At 39.9% G+C, this 20,200-nt stretch overlaps 1 protein-coding gene, 1 long non-coding RNA gene and 8 other non-coding genes across 13 annotated transcripts; 6 read left to right on the top strand and 4 right to left on the bottom strand.

The window, feature by feature from the left end:
• Positions 1 to 538: 538 nt before the first annotated feature.
• On the top strand, positions 539 to 4,473 carry LOC117431227 (uncharacterized). 2 transcript variants are annotated; one of them, XR_004661151.2, is made up of 5 exons: positions 539 to 624; positions 813 to 1,002; positions 1,738 to 2,046; positions 2,199 to 2,304; positions 2,868 to 4,473. It is a non-coding gene; the product is annotated as an uncharacterized LOC117431227 (long non-coding RNA). The 2 variants fall into 2 exon arrangements; XR_004661150.2 differs by having other exon boundaries at positions 562 to 1,002.
• A 2,716-nt stretch (positions 4,474 to 7,189) lies between these two features.
• Positions 7,190 to 7,262, top strand: trnam-cau (transfer RNA methionine (anticodon CAU)). The gene has a single exon. It is a non-coding gene; the product is annotated as a tRNA-Met (tRNA).
• Positions 7,263 to 7,628: 366 nt separating this feature from the next.
• Positions 7,629 to 7,701, top strand: trnav-aac (transfer RNA valine (anticodon AAC)). The gene has a single exon. It is a non-coding gene; the product is annotated as a tRNA-Val (tRNA).
• Positions 7,702 to 9,039: 1,338 nt separating this feature from the next.
• Positions 9,040 to 9,112, bottom strand: trnam-cau (transfer RNA methionine (anticodon CAU)). Its single transcript has one exon. It is a non-coding gene; the product is annotated as a tRNA-Met (tRNA).
• Positions 9,113 to 9,500: 388 nt separating this feature from the next.
• On the bottom strand, positions 9,501 to 9,573 carry trnav-cac (transfer RNA valine (anticodon CAC)). Its single transcript has one exon. It is a non-coding gene; the product is annotated as a tRNA-Val (tRNA).
• Positions 9,574 to 10,287: 714 nt separating this feature from the next.
• trnad-guc (transfer RNA aspartic acid (anticodon GUC)) lies at positions 10,288 to 10,359 on the bottom strand. Its single transcript has one exon. It is a non-coding gene; the product is annotated as a tRNA-Asp (tRNA).
• Positions 10,360 to 10,866: 507 nt separating this feature from the next.
• LOC117969821 (U5 spliceosomal RNA) lies at positions 10,867 to 10,981 on the bottom strand. The gene has a single exon (XR_009308192.1). It is a non-coding gene; the product is annotated as a U5 spliceosomal RNA (small nuclear RNA).
• A 670-nt stretch (positions 10,982 to 11,651) lies between these two features.
• Positions 11,652 to 20,142, top strand: LOC117431358 (uncharacterized). 3 transcript variants are annotated; one of them, XM_058996067.1, is made up of 5 exons: positions 11,654 to 11,739; positions 11,928 to 12,117; positions 12,853 to 13,161; positions 13,314 to 13,419; positions 13,983 to 20,142. In XM_058996067.1, the coding sequence occupies exon 5, from the start codon at positions 16,324 to 16,326 to the stop codon at positions 17,428 to 17,430; it is 1,107 nt and encodes a 368-aa protein (XP_058852050.1). In that variant the 5' UTR covers positions 11,654 to 11,739; positions 11,928 to 12,117; positions 12,853 to 13,161; positions 13,314 to 13,419; positions 13,983 to 16,323; the 3' UTR covers positions 17,431 to 20,142. The 3 variants fall into 3 exon arrangements, with proteins under 3 accessions (XP_058852049.1, XP_058852050.1, XP_058852051.1); XM_058996066.1 differs by having other exon boundaries at positions 11,652 to 12,117; XM_058996068.1 differs by having other exon boundaries at positions 11,661 to 12,117; positions 12,853 to 13,109.
• On the top strand, positions 18,521 to 18,593 carry trnam-cau (transfer RNA methionine (anticodon CAU)). The gene has a single exon. It is a non-coding gene; the product is annotated as a tRNA-Met (tRNA).
• On the top strand, positions 18,960 to 19,032 carry trnav-aac (transfer RNA valine (anticodon AAC)). The gene has a single exon. It is a non-coding gene; the product is annotated as a tRNA-Val (tRNA).
• Positions 20,143 to 20,200: the final 58 nt, after the last annotated feature.

Genomic DNA, 20,200 nt, shown 5'->3' with positions numbered 1-20,200 from the left:
GTATACAAGTACTGTATGCTGACATTTATATTTAAATATGATATTTTAAAAGCATACATTACATAAGAGGAAATTAGATTCTGGCAACGTGCATTATGGGTATGCAAATGTGATTCATCCCTGCTAGCGCGGTTTCCACCCAACAGTATTGCTCAACCCAAGGTATTCGTTTTCCAAGTTACCAAAATACGTTTTACTATCAGATCGCTGTATTTTATGGAGTATGGAGGACTATCCATGGCAAAATTAAAAATAAATACATAGAGAAATAAATAAATAAATAAATAAATGTTGAAATATTGATTTATTGCAACATTTATTTGTTCATGCATTTATTTATTTATTTATTTGTTCATTCATTTATTTATGTATTTATTTATTTATTTATTCATTCATTCTATGCATTTATTTATTTATTTATTTATTTATTTATTTATTTATTTATTTATTTATTTATTTATTTATTCATTCATTCATCTATTCATTTATTTATTTATTCATTCAGTGGGCGGTATCAAGTACACTATTGGCTGTAGGAAGTTTGTTTCTCCCTGCTCCAGGGAACACAATCGATGCCGATGTGGGCTCGCTAGATCACTGTGTGTTGGAAGGCCGTGTATTATTGTGAGCATTTTGTTTTCAGCGCCAGTTGCATTTAGCTAGTAGTTTAATTGTTTTGCTGAGCATTCTCCTTCAATTTGTTCTTAACCGTATTGTGTCTGTTTTAAGTGGGTTAGATTCACAATTTCTGCATGCTATAGTGGTATAGTAATATTTTATAGTTTATATTTTTGTCCCTTTTTGTTTTCAAGGATTTTTCGCCCCATACAGAGGATCGTCTTCAAAAAGACGAACGTTCCCACTCCAGCGCCGTGTTGGTGTTATTACACTCACAACTTCTGCTGTCTAAAACGGAAAACCATTTCCACGGTGCCGACTAGACAGCAGAAAAAGACGAATTGAATGTAGCAGGACTGGGGGAGAAAAGAATCTCCTTTCAAGGTACGTTTATGCAAATATTCTGTCAAAATGAAACGGTTTATTTAATAGTACATATACTGAACATCACAAGAAACGTATCAGTATTATTACACATTTAATTCGGAAAAAAAACGAGGTATATACATGATGGACATTGACAAAATGTCTACTGCTCAGCAACGGTGGCCACACGCTAGTACTTGCCTGTGAATTTCACAGTACCCTGTCCCCTCATAACTACATACAGTACAATGTCAATTGTTAATCAGCACATTACAATCTTACTGCACCTGCTGTAAAACAGAATTTGTCATTCTAGAGAATGTTATCTAAAAAGTTTCTTTCGATGCTCAGTATATATCACGACTCTAAAATCAGATACAAATAAACCTAATGAGACGGTCTATAATAACAAATAACGCGATGTAGAGTTCAATGCAATGTAACCTGTACCTTCGATATTTTAGACTTTTTATTAAACCACTGCTCAATGCTACTGAAATGTCATCAACCACTATTAGTATCATAAAGCTCCCAAAATCCTTTTAGATGCCACTCAAAGTAAATGTCTGGAATTTAGTTTTGGATTGTTTTGCAGTTAGTGATCCATTCAGCTTTGTGTTGATGCTATACAAAAATAAAACCAATAAAAAACCTATGCCGCTTTAGTAGCAGCAAAATACAAGGTTGTGTATCAGTGTGTAAGATGTTCGCTAGATTCACATTTATTACATTTGTGTTCTTTTTTATGTCAAGGTTGTGACAGCAGCTGTGAAGGATTCAGAAGCCAGTTATTCAAATCTTATCCCAAACTGAGTGAAGGTGGTGGATTTGAACAAATGAAGATTTCAGGATCTACGAGAAGCCGGATCTAGGCTGTTATTCCTTGCCCTAATGAGGGGTACTCAGCAAAATATTTAAGGGACCCAGAAACCCAAATTGTCTGCTGCAATTCATTTTGTAGGTTCCTGGACTGTCCTTATCCACTGGGCCCCTGATGAAGTGCCTCTTTTGTGAGAGACTTTTCTTTCTCAGAAATAGTCACAGTGACAGCTGTAGCAGCAGGTATAGAGTTTTTGTTAATGTAATTGGTCAATGTTAAATACAGTACATTAACTATTTTGAAAGGTTTACTTGCAGTAAAATGAAGACATTTGCATGTAGTGGGTTTCAGGAAATGTTTATGCTAATGTTGTCTTACAAATTTTTTTTCTCAGTGAAGAAGACAAAAGCATTATACTGCAATTGGCATTAAGCTGGGATCTTCCAGGGGTGACAGAAGAAAATCGGCATTGGCTAATGGACAAACTCCTCCTTCACGCTGTAAGTAGGTTTGTTTCGTGCATATCCATGTTCGGTTTACTCATTGTACTGGTTAGTTGTGTAATTAATTGATAACCTACAGCAGGGGTGGCCAAATCCAGTCATGGAGAGCCCCTATCCAGCAAATGTGTTCAATAAAAGGGAAACTCTTGTGATTGAGGTCTGAAGAGGGAATTTTTAGTTGAAACAATCACTAAAGGACTTCATTTAACAAATTCACCTGCTTAATTCAGCACATTGAAATTCTGACACACTATACACCTCCCAGGTGTGTTACATTTTATTACATGTTGTTCCCTAATTAAGTTTTGAATGCCTGTGGTAGTGTGTTACTGTTTCAGTGTTTTGATAATGTGATTTACTAGTTATATTTCTAATTCTGAAGTTTATATATTTTTTGGTGTTTTGGTCTACAATATAAAACCCAGCTTGTATAGAGCTTTGAGATGAAGCTTGGTATTGAGCCATTTCAATATTGGAATTGAACAAAAATGGCCAATAAGGTTCAGCAAGAGATCCCCTGCCGTTCATTCATTTATCTATTCATTCTTTTTTTCCTCAAGATGATCCTTGAAAGAATCACCTGGCCCACACTGAATGTGGAGGAAGATGATGATGAGGATGACTGTTCTCTTGAGACTAAATGCCGTATCACAGGTGTAAGAAAGAGCGGTGTCGCCTTTAAGAAATGGCGACGCCATTTGAAAGACTACGCAACCCAGGAACCTTAGCACTAATGGGCAAGGCGGGGTTTCTGGGTATAAAGGGAAGTGGAGCAGGACAGCAGGGGGTGATTTTGGGGAGCACCGCCAGTTTGTCCTGCTGAATAGTTCCCAGAAGGTTGAGAGTGCATTACGTAGTATTGTAAGGTAAAGTGAACGTTTGGTTTCTTTTTTGAACAAGAGTTGTGTTTTGTTTATACCGTGAGCGTTTTCCTCTTGGTGAGGTAGTCTTTTGTTTTGACAAAGTTTAATTTATTTTATGAAACGTTGGTAGATAAACGCTGCCTCTCGGTAGTTAATTTAAAACAGTTCCGCAGTTTTCGTGACGATTGGGAACCGTCACAACTGCCGTCTATTTGTGTATGTGTGTTTGACTCGGGACTCGGAGGGAAAGCGCGTATTCATGCGCTGCAGGAACAGCGGGCTGTAACAGAGAGAACTGAGGCAGCAGTCTGGTTTTCTGGACGTGCTTTATTGTGACACACATGAACAACAGTACCCACAGGTGGTGTGGACAGTATGGATATTGTGCTTGAACTCGGAGACACTCCCGTGTTTCCGTGAACGACTGGGACGTCAGCTGCAGGGGTCCTTCCCCACAGCCTGGATACAATTCTTTATCAACAGAGCCCTTCTTCTGGGAGGGCCCATTCCATACTTGCTTACGCTTACCTGTGTTACAGCAAGACTCCAGCAGAGGGAGTCTGCGCTATCCTTGCCTGTGTTGCAGAGATACTCCAGCAGAGGGTATCTTCTTTGTTCTTACCTGTGTTGCAGAGATACTCCAGCAGAGGGTGTCTTCTTTGTCCTTACCTGTGTTGCAGAGATACTCCAGCAGAGGGTGTCTTCTTTGTTCTTACCTGTGTTGCAGCAAGACTCCAGCAGAGGGAGTCTGCGCTATCCTTACCTGTGTTGCAGAGACACTCCAGCAGAGGGTGTCTTCTTTGTTCTTACCTGTGTTGCAGCAAGATTCCAGCAGAGGGAGTCTGCGCTATCCTTACCTGTGTTGCAGAGAGACTCCAGCAGAGGGAGTCTGTTCCACCCTTACCAGTGTTGCAGAAATACTCCAGCAGGGGGAAGCCACTTCTGACTTGGAATACAAAGCTACCCCGGCAGGGAAAGCCTACATTGAACTTACCAGCGTACAGGACTACTCCAGCGGAGGGAGGTGGCCTGTACGTAACTGTGGACTGACCCACCTGGGTCGAAGGATCCTTCCTGACACTTACCAGGCTCCTCAGCTAGAGTTTCCTGCTAAGTTCATCCCAGTGGACTCAATTCCACGGGGAAAGGACTTGCACAGGCCTCGGCCTGTAGAACTCGGTATTCTGAAATAGTTAGAGAGGGGCAAAGAAGTGAGCCAGTTAGTGACCCGTACAGGGCAATAATCTATACAAAGAAAGTGTTGACTTGTGTAAATATTGTAAATAAAAGTTAGTTGCCTGAACGTTCTTCGTGTCTGTGCCAGTCGGTGGAAGCAGTAATAGAGTATCACGCAGGGGTACTCTAACGGTTTGTTACACTGGCTTCTTCAGGACATTCATGGAAACGGTATAATTTAATCTATTAATCATCGCCATGTATAATTTTATTTTAACCATCCAACTCATTCTTACCTTATATGAGAAGGGACAACTTCTTATTCTTCATCACTCAAAACAGCATTGGCCACCACTTCATATGTAATATAATAAAAAAGAGGCCGTGGAGAGGGGGGGGCGTGACTATGACTAAACGGGCAGTTCTGTAAATAGAAAAAGCTAAATACATAAATGTTAAACTCATTCTTAAAAGTCAGGAGTATGTATGTTATGTGTGTTAGGCGCCCGTGATAACCACTACACTACCTATTCTGCGTCGTTCTGTTTTCAGTCAGTATGTTTTATCTAAAACTCAACTATTTGAAAGTTGAACAGCAAATTAACGCTATTACAACTATATGGGATAAACAGACATATGGCTTCCCATTGAAAAATATAGACTATTGAAGTGATGATACGCCTGTACTTAGAAAATGAACTAAACACGTGCATCACCATCGACCTGTAGCACTTGCTGTGCTCAGTGCTTGAGCGCTGTCTTCCGTGAAGTTTCCGTAGTGTAGTGGTTATCACGTTCGCCTCACGCAAAAAGTCCCCGGGCGGAAACAGCTTTTTTTCTGTATTATTATTTTTCAGTGGTCTCTATGTGTTGCATTTTATTTCCGAATGTTTAAAACCCGTGGGGTAATTATTTATTTATTTTTTTAAATGCAAGCGTAAATGTATCATAGCGATAGCAGCACTTCTTGTAACTTTTTGTTACGACCAATGCATTCATTCTGAGTCGAGTCTGACTGATTTCTAAGTTTGTGTTGTGTAGGCAGTGCCACCTGGAACACTATTTGTGATTTTACTAGAAAATGTGCTCAACCGGACTAATATTAATTATAGCAATCATAAGGCATGCCCTGACTTTTATTTATTTTTTTTAGCACAGGAATAACTAGGCTCTCAAATTTTAAGAAAACAAATTATAATAAAAAAATAAATCTTCACAGAATCCGTACCTTCCAGTTACTATCATGTTCCTTGGCCATGGTGGTGGTACTGTAGGCAGGACTCGGTGCTGGACTTCAGTCACGTCCTGGTCAGCATAGAGGGGGTCCCCTGCACTGCGCTGGAGGACACTGGGTCGAGTGTTACACTCATATGGGCCGATGTCTACCAGCAAGACCCCGACACAGCACCACCACATTGGTGCTTTAACAGTGATTAGAAAAACAAAATGGTTATTTTTCATTGCAATGTCTAAACAGCGCCTTTCCCACTGGATAGTGGATGCTATTAAATTAGCGTATGAATCTGCAGGCCTTCCTCCACCAGGGCAGTTGAAGGCGCATTCTACCAGGGGTATGGCGACATCCTGGGCCCTCTTTCGAGGGGTGCCGGTGTCTGATATTTGCGCGGCAGCCAGTTGGGCTACGCCGCATACTTTCATGAGGTTTTACAGGCTAAATGTGCTGGAATCCTCTGCTCCGTCATTTGGAGCATCTGTGTTGCACTCTATGACGCCTCAGGGTGCGGACGTCTAGAGTAGGTACAATATGGTGTGACTATTCCACCTTGGGACAGGTGTCATTGCGAGCATAGACGCTGAGGCGCAGCTCCGCATATGTGTAGATGTACTGCCTACGCAGTTGCGTTATGACGTAAGTCTGTCCTACTGCCGAGAATCCTCCCTCGCGACGGCTTGGGTACACTGTTCCCATACCTTGATGGTTATTTTCGACTTGAAAGGGAACGATAGGTTGCGGATGCAACCCCGGTTCCCTGAAAGAGAAAATAACCATCAAGCCGCGAGGTCGCTCTGGAGGCCTTCACGGCCTGAAGGGCAAAAGAGGAAGTGACTCTCCGCGCGCTGCGTATAGTAAGCTCCCAAGGGGGCGGGCTTACACGGCAGCTTGCGCGGAGGCCTATCGGCAGCTTTGACATAAAGCTCAGCCAATCCCTACTGCCTGACGGCAATGTCCCATACCTTGATGGTTATTTTCTCTTTCAGGGAACCGGGGTTGCATCCGCAACCTATCGTTTTCAACGACGGTAGATTATTGAATCTTGAAGTCTTTTGGTTTATTTCGAAATACAATCATCTGAAGGTAAAAATGTTATTACAGTATTATTTTAATTCTCACTAGTACGGTACCTATAGTCACCAATAATTAAAAAATGCCAATAATATATGTTCGTATTACAAATGTCAGCTGTAGAAATGCGCGGATAGTAAACTAAATATTTTGTAATATTATCAATAAAAATACACGATTGACATTTTTACAATCGGTGTCAGTTCTGAGTGTTAAAAAATGTAATATTTACAACAGCTAGAAACTTGTTTGAGAGACTGTTTTATCTAAAGCGCAATTATATTTAATACAGTTGTCCGTTATAATGGTACTGTAATACTTGTATCCGGGACAACAGAAAATGCACGTATCGCAAACTGCAATATACAGTACATTATCTGTATGTATTCAAATTTCAATGTATTTGAAATTCATGGTTTCTGAAATTCATTAAAGGTGTCCTTAGTGTAGTGGTGATCACGTTTGCCTAACACGTGGAAGGTCCCTTGTTCACAAACATCCCACCTTTCTCAGCCTAGGACCAGGGAGCGTTTTCAAGGCCTCGTTAGCGCAGTAGGTAGCGCGTCAGTCTCATAATCTGAAGGTCGTGAGTTCGATCCTCACACGGGGCAGCACTTTTATTATTGGTTAGTTATTTAAAAATAAATACCAAAAATGTGAAATGCTGTCAGAACGTTGTTCATGGTCGTAAATACTTAGATGTCCTTATTGTTTTAAAACTGAGTATCAACAAAGCATCTGGACAAATGTGGAACTGCTGCCATTTGTATGTGAGCACAGGAACAGACATTAACATATACGCGCTTATACTATAAAACGTATCGGGGCTATATTATATATTAAAGTCTTGTTCTTTCATTTATGCAATAAATTAAATAAAAAAATGCTTTGCAGAACGAGTTCAATATAATGTACTCCCTTCACTCAAGCAAGGTGCTAGTAAGATACTATATGAATAGGGGAGGTTGACACAATGTGTTTCCGTAGTGTAGTGGTTATCACGTTCGCCTAACACGCGAAAGGTCCCCGGTTCGAGACCGGGCGGAAACATTAATTTTTGTAATTTATTTTAAAATAACAACCCATTACAAATATATTTATTTTTTATACGTCTTAGATTATACGGCACGTATCGCAAATTGCACACTACAGTACAATTCTTATTGTCTATTTGTAGGTGATTGTGGTTGATAAGTGGGTTCCATGTCTTTCCGGCGCCTCCTTAAGACTCGCCTCTTCAAACAGCACCTGTAGAACTCCTCTGTATCCTGGGACACTATCACCCTTCATGTAAATGTGCTTTATTTTGCTCTTATCTGCCCCCTATTTTACTGCATTTAATCCTGTACTTCAGAATACTGTAATCTGCCAAGTGTTTAACCTGTAGTACTTTGTATTTAATCACATCCTGATGTAACTATCACTATTTAATCATATCCTGATTAACTATCACTATTATCTGCTGTATTATTGAATTGTGGTTTGTCACACTTGTACTTTGCTTGAACAAAAGTTATTGTATTTCTTGCTCTTATTGTATTACTTGAATTGTAACACTTGAAATGTATTTGCTTACGATTGTAAGTCAACCTGGATCATGGCGTCTGCTAAGAAATAAATAATAATAATAATAATAATAATAATAATAATAATAATAATAATAATAATAATAATAATAATAATAATAATAATAATGTCTTACTAAATGTTTCTGTAGTGTAGTGGTTATCACGTTCGCTTCACACGCGAAAAGTTCCCGGTTGGAAACACGTGTGTATTTTTATTATTATTATTATTTTTTTAATCAGTTATATTTATTAGACGTGGCAGCATTTTTGTAACAGCATGGCTGATGGTTGCATTTATTTGAGTACTGTACAAATAATGCACTGTATATTGCAGTTTGCGATATATGCAATATGATCTAAGAAGTATAAAAAAAATGTATTTGTAACGGATTGTTATTTTAAATAAATAATAAAAAAAAAATGTTACCAACCGGGGACCTTTTGTGTGTTAGGCGAACGTGATAACCACTACACTACGGAAGGACGTCTTGTGACACGGTCCACTATTCATACAGTAGCTTACTAACATATATAGTTTTTATTTAACACCATAAATAATACAAGCCCTTAATATATAATATAGCCCTGATACGTTTTATAGTGTAAGCGCGTACATGTTAATGTCCATTCCTGTGCTCACATACAAATTGTAGCAGTTCTACATTTGTCCAGATGCTTTGTTGATACCCAGTTTTAAAATAATAAGGACATCTAAGTATTTACGACCATGAACAACGTTTTGACAGTTTTTAAGGCAACCCCAGCCTTAAACGATTTTGGTATTTATGTTTAAATAACTCCTACCCAAGAATAAAAGTGCTGCCCCGTGTGAGGATCGAACTCACGACCTTCAGATTATGAGACTGACGCGCTACCTACTGCGCTAACGAGGCCTTGAAAATGTGTTCCGTTCCAGGATTGAGGAATGTGGGATCTATGCAATGCTAAAGGTTTCAAAGCAGGGATCTTGAGATTTGCTCAGACCCGAAGATCCTGCTATTTTTTATTCAGAAAAAAACACCTTTGCTGGCATTGGTGTGCTCTTCCTCTGGTGTGGCAGCTGGTCTTCATTGCAATGGTTTTCTGCAAGCAAGCAGAACATTGGCTAGATCCACCTTGAAGTCTAGATATTCCATAACCTCTCTCTTTCTGTCGCTATGATACATTTACGCTTGCATTTTAAAAAAATAAATAAATAATTAACCCGCGGGTTTTAAACGTTCGGAAATAAAATGCAACACATAGAGACCACTGAAAAATAATAATACAGAAAAATAAAGCTGTTTCCGCCCGGTTTCGAACCGGGGACCTTTCGCGTGTGAGGCGAACGTGATAACCACTACACTACGGAAACTTCACGGAAGACAGCGCTCAAGCACTGAGCACAGCAAGTGCTACAGGTCGATGGCGATGTACGTGTTAGTTCATTTTCTAAGTACAGGCGTATCATCACTTCAATAGTTTATATTTTTCAATGGGAAGCCATATGTCTGTGTTTATCCCATATAGTTGTAATAGCGTTAATTTGGCGTTCAACTTTCAAATAGTTGAGTTTTAGATAAAACATACTGACTGAAAACAGAACGATGCAGAATAGGTAGTGTAGTGGTTATCACGGGCGCTTAACATACATACTTCCGACTTTTAAGAATGTGTTTGTTAACATTTATGTATTTAGCTTTTTCTATTTACAGAACTGGCCCTTTCGTCATAGTCACGCCCCCTTAGTGACTCTCCACGGTCAGTTTTTTATGTTTCTATTTTTTTTTTTTTTTTTTTTTACGAAACACTTTTTTTTCAGTGAGGACAAGAGTATTCTTGCACAAACTGTTTTAGCAATAGAAATCGTCTATAAAAATGATATTCTGAAATGTACAAAAGCACAGGTCAAATAATAAATAGTTAAACTCAACGAATAATACTGTAAATATGGTACATCGGGTAAGGATTACGTATATAGGTATAGATAAAAAAGCGAATATATACCATATCTGGTAAATAATTGTCAACTACATTTTGTGCGTAAAATATTTAAGGAAAGTTTTTAAAAAATAAAATAAAAAAAAATCTCCCCGTCGGGGAATTGAACCCCGGTCTCCCGCGTGACAGGCGGGGATACTGACCACTATACTAACGAGGAATGCGTGAAAAGCGACCGTTCTGTACTCACAGGAAGACTGCACTGGCCCCCCCTGTCGAGAATTGTTTAGCTAAACCGCACTAAACCATTTCCCATTCATTCTTTATGGTAGTGCTAAACCACTACGGATGTAATACTGCTGCCGCCGCAACATGATTTTGGCGCTGTTGTGCAGGTCTGTGCCTAAACTTAATGTATTGAGTTGTGCAGATCTACCAAGAGAAGGCACTAAAGAGCATGAAGCGTTTTATCTGCTTCGGCTCAGTGAATTTTGCGAACCAAATGATTCGGAGGCTTCACTTCCCTTCCCACCATCTTGCACGAATGGTTGAGTGATTGGATGAAAGTGGGGTACAATCGGTTCTACTATACATAAACAACTAAAACACCCACTTCCTTAGTTTGAGCAAAAAGGCTGCAGTCTGTAACGGAGGTTACTGTGAATAGCACGCCCATTTTCCGAACCAACAATACATACCACAGTTCTATTATTTTACAACACAAGGAAGCCCCGCCGAAACAGGACATCAAAAAATTAGTTAAAACTCATAAATGTTCCTCTCCACGGAAATCTTTAGTAAAAGGCGAAAGATTTATGCGATCTGAAGAGAAACCAGAGTATATTAACATTTGTTAGTGCAGTAAGCAACCTACTCATATTGCTATTGTAACAAGGGACGGTTAGTTTTTTTAGATTTTTTTTTTATTTATTTATTTTTTTAAAGTTTTTTTTAAAACGAGCATTTTAACATCTACGTCTTGAGAAAAACAACCAAAACAGTATACAAGTACTGTATGCTGACATTTATATTTAAATATGATATTTTAAAAGCATACATTACATAAGAGGAAATTAGATTCTGGCAACGTGCATTATGGGTATGCAAATGTGATTCATCCCTGCTAGCGCGGTTTCCACCCAACAGTATTGCTCAACCCAAGGTATTCGTTTTCCAAGTTACCAAAATACGTTTTACTATCAGATCGCTGTATTTTATGGAGTATGGAGGACTATCCATGGCAAAATTAAAAATAAATACATAGAGAAATAAATAAATAAATAAATAAATGTTGAAATATTGATTTATTGCAACATTTATTTGTTCATGCATTTATTTATTTATTTATTTGTTCATTCATTTATTTATGTATTTATTTATTTATTTATTCATTCATTCTATGCATTTATTTATTTATTTATTTATTTATTTATTTATTTATTCATTCATTCATCTATTCATTTATTTATTTATTCATTCAGTGGGCGGTATCAAGTACACTATTGGCTGTAGGAAGTTTGTTTCTCCCTGCTCCAGGGAACACAATCGATGCCGATGTGGGCTCGCTAGATCACTGTGTGTTGGAAGGCCGTGTATTATTGTGAGCATTTTGTTTTCAGCGCCAGTTGCATTTAGCTAGTAGTTTAATTGTTTTGCTGAGCATTCTCCTTCAATTTGTTCTTAACCGTATTGTGTCTGTTTTAAGTGGGTTAGATTCACAATTTCTGCATGCTATAGTGGTATAGTAATATTTTATAGTTTATATTTTTGTCCCTTTTTGTTTTCAAGGATTTTTCGCCCCATACAGAGGATCGTCTTCAAAAAGACGAACGTTCCCACTCCAGCGCCGTGTTGGTGTTATTACACTCACAACTTCTGCTGTCTAAAACGGAAAACCATTTCCACGGTGCCGACTAGACAGCAGAAAAAGACGAATTGAATGTAGCAGGACTGGGGGAGAAAAGAATCTCCTTTCAAGGTACGTTTATGCAAATATTCTGTCAAAATGAAACGGTTTATTTAATAGTACATATACTGAACATCACAAGAAACGTATCAGTATTATTACACATTTAATTCGGAAAAAAAACGAGGTATATACATGATGGACATTGACAAAATGTCTACTGCTCAGCAACGGTGGCCACACGCTAGTACTTGCCTGTGAATTTCACAGTACCCTGTCCCCTCATAACTACATACAGTACAATGTCAATTGTTAATCAGCACATTACAATCTTACTGCACCTGCTGTAAAACAGAATTTGTCATTCTAGAGAATGTTATCTAAAAAGTTTCTTTCGATGCTCAGTATATATCACGACTCTAAAATCAGATACAAATAAACCTAATGAGACGGTCTATAATAACAAATAACGCGATGTAGAGTTCAATGCAATGTAACCTGTACCTTCGATATTTTAGACTTTTTATTAAACCACTGCTCAATGCTACTGAAATGTCATCAACCACTATTAGTATCATAAAGCTCCCAAAATCCTTTTAGATGCCACTCAAAGTAAATGTCTGGAATTTAGTTTTGGATTGTTTTGCAGTTAGTGATCCATTCAGCTTTGTGTTGATGGTATACAAAAATAAAACCAATAAAAAACCTATGCCGCTTTAGTAGCAGCAAAATACAAGGTTGTGTATCAGTGTGTAAGATGTTCGCTAGATTCACATTTATTACATTTGTGTTCTTTTTTATGTCAAGGTTGTGACAGCAGCTGTGAAGGATTCAGAAGCCAGTTATTCAAATCTTATCCCAAACTGAGTGAAGGTGGTGGATTTGAACAAATGAAGATTTCAGGATCTACGAGAAGCCGGATCTAGGCTGTTATTCCTTGCCCTAATGAGGGGTACTCAGCAAAATATTTAAGGGACCCAGAAACCCAAATTGTCTGCTGCAATTCATTTTGTAGGTTCCTGGACTGTCCTTATCCACTGGGCCCCTGATGAAGTGCCTCTTTTGTGAGAGACTTTTCTTTCTCAGAAATAGTCACAGTGACAGCTGTAGCAGCAGGTATAGAGTTTTTGTTAATGTAATTGGTCAATGTTAAATACAGTACATTAACTATTTTGAAAGGTTTACTTGCAGTAAAATGAAGAAATTTGCATGTAGTGGGTTTCAGGAAATGTTTATGCTAATGTTGTCTTACAAATTTTTTTTCTCAGTGAAGAAGACAAAAGCATTATACTGCAATTGGCATTAAGCTGGGATCTTCCAGGGGTGACAGAAGAAAATCGGCATTGGCTAATGGACAAACTCCTCCTTCACGCTGTAAGTAGGTTTGTTTCGTGCATATCCATGTTCGGTTTACTCATTGTACTGGTTAGTTGTGTAATTAATTGATAACCTACAGCAGGGGTGGCCAAATCCAGTCATGGAGAGCCCCTATCCAGCAAATGTGTTCAATAAAAGGGAAACTCTTGTGATTGAGGTCTGAAGAGGGAATTTTTAGTTGAAACAATCACTAAAGGACTTCATTTAACAAATTCACCTGCTTAATTCAGCACATTGAAATTCTGACACACTATACACCTCCCAGGTGTGTTACATTTTATTACATGTTGTTCCCTAATTAAGTTTTGAATGCCTGTGGCAGTGTGTTACTGTTTCAGTGTTTTGATAATGTGATTTACTAGTTATATTTCTAATTCTGAAGTTTATATATTTTTTGGTGTTTTGGTCTACAATATAAAACCCAGCTTGTATAGAGCTTTGAGATGAAGCTTGGTATTGAGCCATTTCAATATTGGAATTGAACAAAAATGGCCAATAAGGTTCAGCAAGAGATCCCCTGCCGTTCATTCATTTATCTATTCATTCTTTTTTTCCTCAAGATGATCCTTGAAAGAATCACCTGGCCCACACTGAATGTGGAGGAAGATGATGATGAGGATGACTGTTCTCTTGAGACTAAATGCCGTATCACAGGTGTAAGAAAGAGCGGTGTCGCCTTTAAGAAATGGCAACGCCATTTGAAAGACTACGCAACCCAGGAACCTTAGCACTAATGGGCAAGGCGGGGTTTCTGGGTATAAAGGGAAGTGGAGCAGGACAGCAGGGGGTGATTTTGGGGAGCACCGCCGGTTTGTCCTGCTGAATAGTTCCCAGAAGGTTGAGAGTGCATTACGTAGTATTGTAAGGTAAAGTGAACGTTTGGTTTCTTTTTTGAACAAGAGTTGTGTTTTGTTTATACCGTGAGCGTTTTCCTCTTGGTGAGGTAGTCTTTTGTTTTGACAAAGTTTAATTTATTTTATGAAACGTTGGTAGATAAACGCTGCCTCTCGGTAGTTAATTTAAAACAGTTCCGCAGTTTTCGTGACGATTGGGAACCGTCACAACTGCCGTCTATTTGTGTATGTGTGTTTGACTCGGGACTCGGAGGGAAAGCGCGTATTCATGCGCTGCAGGAACAGCGGGCTGTAACAGAGAGAACTGAGGCAGCAGTCTGGTTTTCTGGACGTGCTTTATTGTGACACACATGAACAACAGTACCCACAGGTGGTGTGGACAGTATGGATATTGTGCTTGAACTCGGAGACACTCCCGTGTTTCCGTGAACGACTGGGACGTCAGCTGCAGGGGTCCTTCCCCACAGCCTGGATACAATTCTTTATCAACAGAGCCCTTCTTCTGGGAGGGCCCATTCCATACTTGCTTACGCTTACCTGTGTTACAGCAAGACTCCAGCAGAGGGAGTCTGCGCTATCCTTGCCTGTGTTGCAGAGATACTCCAGCAGAGGGTATCTTCTTTGTTCTTACCTGTGTTGCAGAGATACTCCAGCAGAGGGTGTCTTCTTTGTCCTTACCTGTGTTGCAGAGATACTCCAGCAGAGGGTGTCTTCTTTGTTCTTACCTGTGTTGCAGCAAGACTCCAGCAGAGGGAGTCTGCGCTATCCTTACCTGTGTTGCAGAGACACTCCAGCAGAGGGTGTCTTCTTTGTTCTTACCTGTGTTGCAGCAAGATTCCAGCAGAGGGAGTCTGCGCTATCCTTACCTGTGTTGCAGAGAGACTCCAGCAGAGGGAGTCTGTTCCACCCTTACCAGTGTTGCAGAAATACTCCAGCAGGGGGAAGCCACTTCTGACTTGGAATACAAAGCTACCCCGGCAGGGAAAGCCTACATTGAACTTACCAGCGTACAGGACTACTCCAGCGGAGGGAGGTGGCCTGTACGTAACTGTGGACTGACCCACCTGGGTCGAAGGATCCTTCCTGACACTTACCAGGCTCCTCAGCTAGAGTTTCCTGCTAAGTTCATCCCAGTGGACTCAATTCCACGGGGAAAGGACTTGCACAGGCCTCGGCCTGTAGAACTCGGTATTCTGAAATAGTTAGAGAGGGGCAAAGAAGTGAGCCAGTTAGTGACCCGTACAGGGCAATAATCTATACAAAGAAAGTGTTGACTTGTGTAAATATTGTAAATAAAAGTTAGTTGCCTGAACGTTCTTCGTGTCTGTGCCAGTCGGTGGAAGCAGTAATAGAGTATCACGCAGGGGTACTCTAACGGTTTGTTACACTGGCTTCTTCAGGACATTCATGGAAACGGTATAATTTAATCTATTAATCATCGCCATGTATAATTTTATTTTAACCATCCAACTCATTCTTACCTTATATGAGAAGGGACAACTTCTTATTCTTCATCACTCAAAACAGCATTGGCCACCACTTCATATGTAATATAATAAAAAAGAGGCCGTGGAGAGGGGGGGGCGTGACTATGACTAAACGGGCAGTTCTGTAAATAGAAAAAGCTAAATACATAAATGTTAAACTCATTCTTAAAAGTCAGGAGTATGTATGTTATGTGTGTTAGGCGCCCGTGATAACCACTACACTACCTATTCTGCGTCGTTCTGTTTTCAGTCAGTATGTTTTATCTAAAACTCAACTATTTGAAAGTTGAACAGCAAATTAACGCTATTACAACTATATGGGATAAACAGACATATGGCTTCCCATTGAAAAATATAGACTATTGAAGTGATGATACGCCTGTACTTAGAAAATGAACTAAACACGTGCATCACCATCGACCTGTAGCACTTGCTGTGCTCAGTGCTTGAGCGCTGTCTTCCGTGAAGTTTCCGTAGTGTAGTGGTTATCAGTTGTTGCACGGTCGCCCGAGGGAGCTCCCTCTGCGAGCGGACCTGTTGTCCCAAGCCCAAGGAGGGCTATGGCATCCGAACCCCAAGCTCATGCAGCTATGGGCTTGGCCCCTGAGCGGGAGCGCCTGTCAGCCTTAGGGCTTTCGACGGCGGTTATATCGACCATTCAAAGTGCGAGGGCGCCCTCCACTCGGTCGCAATATACGTATAAGTGGCAATTATTTCAGAGTTGGTGTCTGGCTGAGGGCCATGACCCGGTCTCCTGCCCTATGGCAGTGATATTACAGTTTCTGCAGAAGCTGTTAGACGAGGGTAAGTCTCCCTCTACACTTAAAGTGTATTTGGCCGCTATTTCGGCTTGCCACGTACGCATTGACGGGTTATCACCTGGTTGCCATTTTTTGGCATCTCAGTTTCTGAAAGGCGCAAGGCGCTTGCGGCCTCCAAGAACGACCAGTTTACCGTCGTGGAGCCTTGATGTGGTGCTGGAAGCCCTTGCCAAGGCGCCGTTTGAGCCTCTCCACAGCGTGGATATGAAGCTCATATCTATTAAGACTGCGTTTTTGCTGGCTGTGGTATCAGCAAAACGCGTGAGCGAGTTACATGCACTGTCAGTGCATCCTTCTTGTACTCGTTTTGCAGGAGACGGTTCTAAGGTCTCCATGCGCCCTAATCCGGCCTTTTTACCAAAGGTTATATCCCCGTTCCACATGAACCAGTCAGTCGAGTTGATGGCGTTCCATCCTCCTTTTTCTTCCCCAGAGGAAGAGCGGTTACACATGCTCTGCCCTGTGAGGGCATTGAGGTGTTATATTGACCGCACAAGGACTGTGAGGCAGACAGAACAGTTGTTCATATGCCATGGTTCTAGATCTTTGGGTCAGCCGCTGTCTAAACAGCGCCTTTCCCACTGGATAGTGGATGCTATTAAATTAGCGTATGAATCTGCAGGCCTTCCTCCACCAGGGCAGTTGAAGGCGCATTCTACCAGGGGTATGGCGACATCCTGGGCCCTCTTTCGAGGGGTGCCGGTGTCTGATATTTGCGCGGCAGCCAGTTGGGCTACGCCGCATACTTTCATGAGGTTTTACAGGCTAAATGTGCTGGAATCCTCTGCTCCGTCATTTGGAGCATCTGTGTTGCACTCTATGACGCCTCAGGTTGCGGACGTCTAGAGTAGGTACAATATGGTGTGACTATTCCACCTTGGGACAGGTGTCATTGCGAGCATAGACGCTGAGGCGCAGCTCCGCATATGTGTAGATGTACTGCCTACGCAGTTGCGTTATGACGTAAGTCTGTCCTACTGCCGAGAATCCTCCCTCGCGACGGCTTGGGTACACTGTTCCCATACCTTGATGGTTATTTTCGACTTGAAAGGGAACGATAGGTTGCGGATGCAACCCCGGTTCCCTGAAAGAGAAAATAACCATCAAGCCGCGAGGTCGCTCTGGAGGCCTTCACGGCCTGAAGGGCAAAAGAGGAAGTGACTCTCCGCGCGCTGCGTATAGTAAGCTCCCAAGGGGGCGGGCTTACACGGCAGCTTGCGCGGAGGCCTATCGGCAGCTTTGACATAAAGCTCAGCCAATCCCTACTGCCTGACGGCAATGTCCCATACCTTGATGGTTATTTTCTCTTTCAGGGAACCGGGGTTGCATCCGCAACCTATCGTTTTCAACGACGGTAGATTATTGAATCTTGAAGTCTTTTGGTTTATTTCGAAATACAATCATCTGAAGGTAAAAATGTTATTACAGTATTATTTTAATTCTCACTAGTACGGTACCTATAGTCACCAATAATTAAAAAATGCCAATAATATATGTTCGTATTACAAATGTCAGCTGTAGAAATGCGCGGATAGTAAACTAAATATTTTGTAATATTATCAATAAAAATACACGATTGACATTTTTACAATCGGTGTCAGTTCTGAGTGTTAAAAAATGTAATATTTACAACAGCTAGAAACTTGTTTGAGAGACTGTTTTATCTAAAGCGCAATTATATTTAATACAGTTGTCCGTTATAATGGTACTGTAATACTTGTATCCGGGACAACAGAAAATGCACGTATCGCAAACTGCAATATACAGTACATTATCTGTATGTATTCAAATTTCAATGTATTTGAAATTCATGGTTTCTGAAATTCATTAAAGGTGTCCTTAGTGTAGTGGTGATCACGTTTGCCTAACACGTGGAAGGTCCCTTGTTCACAAACATCCCACCTTTCTCAGCCTAGGACCAGGGAGCGTTTTCAAGGCCTCGTTAGCGCAGTAGGTAGCGCGTCAGTCTCATAATCTGAAGGTCGTGAGTTCGATCCTCACACGGGGCAGCACTTTTATTATTGGTTAGTTATTTAAAAATAAATACCAAAAATGTGAAATGCTGTCAGAACGTTGTTCATGGTCGTAAATACTTAGATGTCCTTATTGTTTTAAAACTGAGTATCAACAAAGCATCTGGACAAATGTGGAACTGCTGCCATTTGTATGTGAGCACAGGAACAGACATTAACATATACGCGCTTATACTATAAAACGTATCGGGGCTATATTATATATTAAAGTCTTGTTCTTTCATTTATGCAATAAATTAAATAAAAAAATGCTTTGCAGAACGAGTTCAATATAATGTACTCCCTTCACTCAAGCAAGGTGCTAGTAAGATACTATATGAATAGGGGAGGTTGACACCATGTGTTTCCGTAGTGTAGTGGTTATCACGTTCGCCTAACACGCGAAAGGTCCCCGGTTCGAGACCGGGCGGAAACATTAATTTTTGTAATTTATTTTAAAATAACAACCCATTACAAATATATTTATTTTTTATACGTCTTAGATTATACGGCACGTATCGCAAATTGCACACTACAGTACAATTCTTATTGTCTATTTGTAGGTGATTGTGGTTGATAAGTGGGTTCCATGTCTTTCCGGCGCCTCCTTAAGACTCGCCTCTTCAAACAGCACCTGTAGAACTCCTCTGTATCCTGGGACACTATCACCCTTCATGTAAATGTGCTTTATTTTGCTCTTATCTGCCCCCTATTTTACTGCATTTAATCCTGTACTTCAGAATACTGTAATCTGCCAAGTGTTTAACCTGTAGTACTTTGTATTTAATCACATCCTGATGTAACTATCACTATTTAATCATATCCTGATTAACTATCACTATTATCTGCTGTATTATTGAATTGTGGTTTGTCACACTTGTACTTTGCTTGAACAAAAGTTATTGTATTTCTTGCTCTTATTGTATTACTTGAATTGTAACACTTGAAATGTATTTGCTTACGATTGTAAGTCAACCTGGATAATGGCGTCTGCTAAGAAATAAATAATAATAATAATAATAATAATAATAATAATAATAATAATAATAATAATAATAATAATAATAATAATAATAATAATAATAATGTCTTACTAAATGTTTCTGTAGTGTAGTGGTTATCACGTTCGCTTCACACGCGAAAAGTTCCCGGTTGGAAACACGTGTGTATTTTTATTATTATTATTATTTTTTTAATCAGTTATATTTATTAGACGTGGCAGCATTTTTGTAACAGCATGGCTGATGGTTGCATTTATTTGAGTACTGTACAAATAATGCACTGTATATTGCAGTTTGCGATATATGCAATATGATCTAAGAAGTATAAAAAAAATGTATTTGTAACGGATTGTTATTTTAAATAAATAATAAAAAAAAAATGTTACCAACCGGGGACCTTTTGTGTGTTAGGCGAACGTGATAACCACTACACTACGGAAGGACGTCTTGTGACACGGTCCACTATTCATACAGTAGCTTACTAACATATATAGTTTTTATTTAACACCATAAATAATACAAGCCCTTAATATATAATATAGCCCTGATACGTTTTATAGTGTAAGCGCGTACATGTTAATGTCCATTCCTGTGCTCACATAC

The sequence above is a fragment of the Acipenser ruthenus genome, chromosome 22 (genome assembly GCF_902713425.1).
Source record: "Acipenser ruthenus chromosome 22, fAciRut3.2 maternal haplotype, whole genome shotgun sequence".
In the NCBI taxonomy this organism is placed as follows: Eukaryota; Metazoa; Chordata; class Actinopteri; order Acipenseriformes; family Acipenseridae; genus Acipenser; species Acipenser ruthenus.
The sequence above is the reverse complement of the archived record's forward strand: the minus strand, read 5'-3'. Positions and strand labels throughout refer to the sequence as shown.

Coding starts and splice junctions, on each gene's coding strand:
- LOC117431358 (XM_058996066.1), top strand. CDS start 16,324: ATGGCATCCGAACCCCAAGCTCATGCAGCTATGGGCTTGGCCCCTGAG.